Source organism: Fukomys damarensis, unplaced genomic scaffold (genome assembly GCF_012274545.1).
Source record: "Fukomys damarensis isolate Sample0158 unplaced genomic scaffold, DMR_v1.0_HiC HiC_scaffold_5, whole genome shotgun sequence".
NCBI lineage: Eukaryota > Metazoa > Chordata > Mammalia > Rodentia > Bathyergidae > Fukomys > Fukomys damarensis.
In genome coordinates, this window is record NW_022900917.1 from 56,640,742 (window position 1) to 56,645,147 (window position 4,406).

Sequence of the window (4,406 nt, forward strand, 5' to 3'; positions counted from 1 at the left end):
CAAAGGTTTAAGACTCCAGTATCTCTTCTCCCCTGCCCTTCTCCCTTTCTCTTCTCCCTCTCTTCCCCTCCCTCCTTTCATCCCCCCATCCCTCCCTCTGTGTCTCTCCTTCAGTGCGAAGGATCAAACCCAGGGCCTTACACAGGCTAGACAAGCACTCTACCATTGAGCCGCATTCCGCAGTTCTTAAGTGTTGTTGTTAAATCTACCTCTCTTTTCACCTCTCATGATGTAACATTATGCATAACTTATTCAATCCACTAAACATTTCAAAGACATCAGTGGTCTCTGTAGTTTACAATTTCCACATTACATGTTGCAAACAATTCCCTCCCTGCTGAAACTGTGTGGGAGATTCCTAGACTCGGAACTTTGATTAGTCTTGATCAGTCTCTGTCACCTAGCTAAAATAATCCATTTCTTTATATCTCATTGCGTTTGTATGTAAAATGAGGACTAAAGTATCAGATTCTGAGCTATCCTAATATAGGACTATAATGTGCTTAATTTGCCTCATTTTCTTAACCTGCATAAGCACAGATGATTACTGTTTATGATGGATCATGTTTAATATTATTGCTCTTTTCCCCACATGTTACTGAGAATAAGCAGATTCACAGTGGGTGTGTTGGGTTTTTCAGATGAGATTCTCTACCCTGCACATATTTGGGATATGCTTATGCATTCTGCTAAATGAATGTTACACGTTTGCTAATCATTTAAGCAATTTCTCTTTCCTTCACCTTCCACACAGCTGTTCACACATTCAAGAAAAGAGGTTTGTGACTGTATGATAAAACCTTATCATCCTTTCTCTGCCCAGTGTAAGTTCTAGGATCCATGTGTCAACCAGCACTGTCTATGTGTCAACAATTACATCATTTTCATGATCAACCAAATTAAAAGGGAGGTAAGTTTATTCTTAATCTTCTCCTGTCAAATACTTCTGTTTATTCATTGCTACTTATTAGATAGCTTTTCCAGGAATGCAGTGTCTTCAAAAATTACTAATATATAAATGCTAAGGTAATTGAATTATACATCTTATGTTTTTAGGAAATAGAATATGTACTTATAACACACAATGTTTTAGGTTTTATTTTAAACTGTGTTCCTCAGCAATGGACTGACAGTTTCTGCATCTCACAAGAAAAAGCATAAGCACATTATGCAACTGTACTAAATTAAGTAAAACCAAAGGAACATTTTTACACATCAGAAGTGGTAAAACCAAACAATATAGTTTACATACACAAAAACTGCAAGAATTAAACAGAGAATTAAAGCCTTTTCAATATAATAATGTAAATATATTTTACTTTGCATGGTTTATTTGCATATTTATTCTACCTATTACTGAAGACATAAGGAGTTCAAGACTATATAGTCTGGCCTCCTACGTGCATGTATGAAAGGTAACCACCTAGAAATTGTGCAATATTTTTTCCAGTGATTTAGAAAGCCAGACTGTTTGACTATTTGATTCTACATGCACACTAGGTTCCAATCCATTCCTTGCTCTAGATGACACAGTGATTCCAGTTCCTGTATTTTTTGTTTTCCAACAGTCATCTCCATAGATTCCAAGATAGCTTCAGGTACATCGATGGTAGAGATGATGAAGCAGACAGGTCAACTGAGTCACCCTCTAATCTGTGTCCATTTACTGAGTTCATGAAGACAAAGTTCTGAGTCAAGATGCTCATATCTGCCTGTGTTTGTGTCATGTATCTACTTCAGTCTTTGTCTATCACGTTGGATAAATTAAGAGTTACTTTTGAGTTTAAAGCTTTAATTTGGAAAATTTACAAAGGATTCATCAACAAATTTTGTGAGTTTTAAGGAAACCCTGAAGGATGTTTCCTAGAAATGTGAAAGATATTGACAGGTATTCCAAGAGACCTCTGAAAACCACAGCAGAAACCTATTCAAATGCCATAATGTCATGATTTTAAAATGTTAGTGACAGAAAACTTGTTTCAAACAAGTTACTACCATCTGCACCCATGGAAGAAAATGTCTAAATTAATATTTCCTAAACCAATAGCTATAAATTATCTCAATGTTCCTAATGACTTTGAGAGCTAAGAACCAATTTTCATTCACCAAACTCAGAGGAAAGGCTTCTGCTTTCCACACTAAGGGAGAGTATTTCTCCTCCACATATTTTTAAAGGTATTTTGAACCTAAATAATTGAGAAATTGATTTAAAATTATAATTAGATAAACAAAACTACTCTTTCTTGCCCATAACAAATGAGCCTTACTATAGAAAACAAATATTTTTAGAAATGTTCATGCCTTTTTAGAATTCATATTGAAGAACAACACGTCTTGAAGCACTATAACCAATGATCAGAGTGTAGTTAATTCTGGCCTGATGTGTGAGGTGTAAATCACAAAAGACCAGAGAAACCCAATTGTCAATCCTTTCTTAATCCAAATTTGTCTCTCATAAGTAAAAATAAAATAAAAATAGACACTGATTTGTCTCCCTGATGAGTTCAGAATCAGACATTTACCAGACTGCACAGACTACTGCCAGGTTCCTTCATGGGGCCTAAGGAATAAAAGCAGAACGGTGGCAGCCAAGGAAAATCTGAGGTCCTCAACCATCTCAACTTCCTGGCTCTCCCTAAGGCAGAGCATGAGGAGTTTAGGGAGCAAGGAAAAACAAAGATGAAAGTTAATCACATTTCTTCTTTCCATCTTCAAAAAAAAAAATATATGTGAGATTAGAACACAAGTATTGTTTATGCAGTTTCCAGTCCTGAAAAACAGTACTCACAACAAACAATTACTATAAAGCCCTGCTCACGACGTTTGCGAGTTGACTGGGGTGGCGGGGGATGTAGGACCTGATGTCCTCTACATAAGCCCCTATGACTACTTCAGGAAAGAGCCTTTAGTTGGTGAGCTCCCCAGCAAAGGCCCCTCTCCAGGCCCTGAGCTGAGCATCCAGTTCCTGAAAGGGGAGCCAGAATCTCGCTCCCTGCCAAGGACTGGCGGCCCCAAACTCTTATTGAGCTTGGGCAGCAGGGTTGCAGAAGAGTGGCAATCGGAAGCAGTTTCTCAGGTAAGATCAGGAATCGGAATCGAAAGGGCAAAAGGAAAAGATGAAGACTTTGGAACAGGGAGCGGTCACAGCTGGGCTGCAGCTTCCTTCACCCCACCCCAGCCTTTGCTAGACCCCCAGCACGCACACGCCCTACACAACCCAGACAAGCACCCCGAGTTGATGATGCGTTTGCCCCAGTAGAAGAACCCTGACTGCCCCTCTGGCTCCTTCAGACCTGGCCAAGTAAGATTCCCGCAGAATGATAGTCATGGAGCATTTTTGGGTGAGATCTGGCGTTGAAGGGGAACCTTGGAGAGGTGAGCACGGATTGTGTGGGCTTTGACCCTCTTCCCCAGTAGCTGGGCGCGGAGAACGAGAGGCCAGGCAGGGTCTTTGCCAGGTGGCTCGAAAGCACGGCGCCTGCCGAAAGCAAAGAAGCTAAGTGCTGAAGCGAGCACGCAGCCGCCTGGGGGCGCCTATGACCTCCTCCGGCCTCTCTCCTTGATGCCGCGGTGGCTCCGCCTAAACCGGGGTTGCCACTAGCCCCGCCTGGAGAGGGTTTCAGGGCAGTTTTCTGGCGACACTGCCCTCTTCTAGTTAACTCGTCCCGCGGCCAAGTTGAGGGTTCAACCCTGACCCTTCTACTTTACGGGGCATTCAGCATGATATTCTCAGCCACAGCGGTCCCCACACAAGGCGGCACCCCGAGGGCTGGACATAAAAATAGCAGGCGCAGCCACAACGCTCCCGAGTCAGTAGGTCTGGGTTGGGGCCTGAGAACCTGCATCGCTAGAAAGTTTCCCCGGACCCCGAGGCTGCCTGTCCGGTTTGAACCCTCAGGCGCTCCCTGAACCGGCAGTGGAGGGCAGAGCAGGTGGAGAAGCTGGGCGCGCGGGGAAGTCAGGCGTCCGCGCGACAGGTCATCAGCTGGCGGAGGCTCCTGCGGAAGCTGTCGTCCAAGAAGGCGTAGAGAAAGGGGTTGAGGCAGCTGTTGGCGTAGCTCAGGCTGGTGATGAGGTAGGAGATGGCAATGACCAGAGGAGTCTGCGGAAGGTCGGTGGTGAGCGCCACCACGGTGCTCAGGTGGTAGGGCGTCCAGCAGAGGAGGCACACAGCCAGGATCGCGGCCACCAGGAAGGTCACCCGTTTTTTGGCGCGGTCCAGAACCTTGGCGTGGCTGTCCAGCTGAATGGCGTGCAGACGGCACAACAGGGTGGTGTACAGGATGCAGATGGTGGACACCGGGATAGCGAAGCCCAGCACAAGCGTGTAGAGGCGGCTGGCCCGCCACCAGAAGGCCTCGGGCTGCGGGAAGACCAGCACACACTGGCGCCGGCCTTGCTCGTCG

At 44.7% G+C, this 4,406-nt stretch overlaps 1 protein-coding gene across 1 annotated transcript in view; it reads right to left on the bottom strand.

Annotated features, from left to right (window-relative positions):
• Nucleotides 1–2,771: 2,771 nt before the first annotated feature.
• Npbwr1 (neuropeptides B and W receptor 1) overlaps nt 2,772–4,406 on the bottom strand; it is a 2,887-nt gene continuing 1,252 nt past the window's right edge. The window contains exon 2 of the mRNA XM_010639202.2: nt 2,772–4,399. Within this exon, the coding sequence (XP_010637504.1) occupies nt 3,959–4,399 (441 nt within the window). The 3' untranslated portion in view covers nt 2,772–3,958. The remainder of the gene's footprint in view (nt 4,400–4,406) is intronic.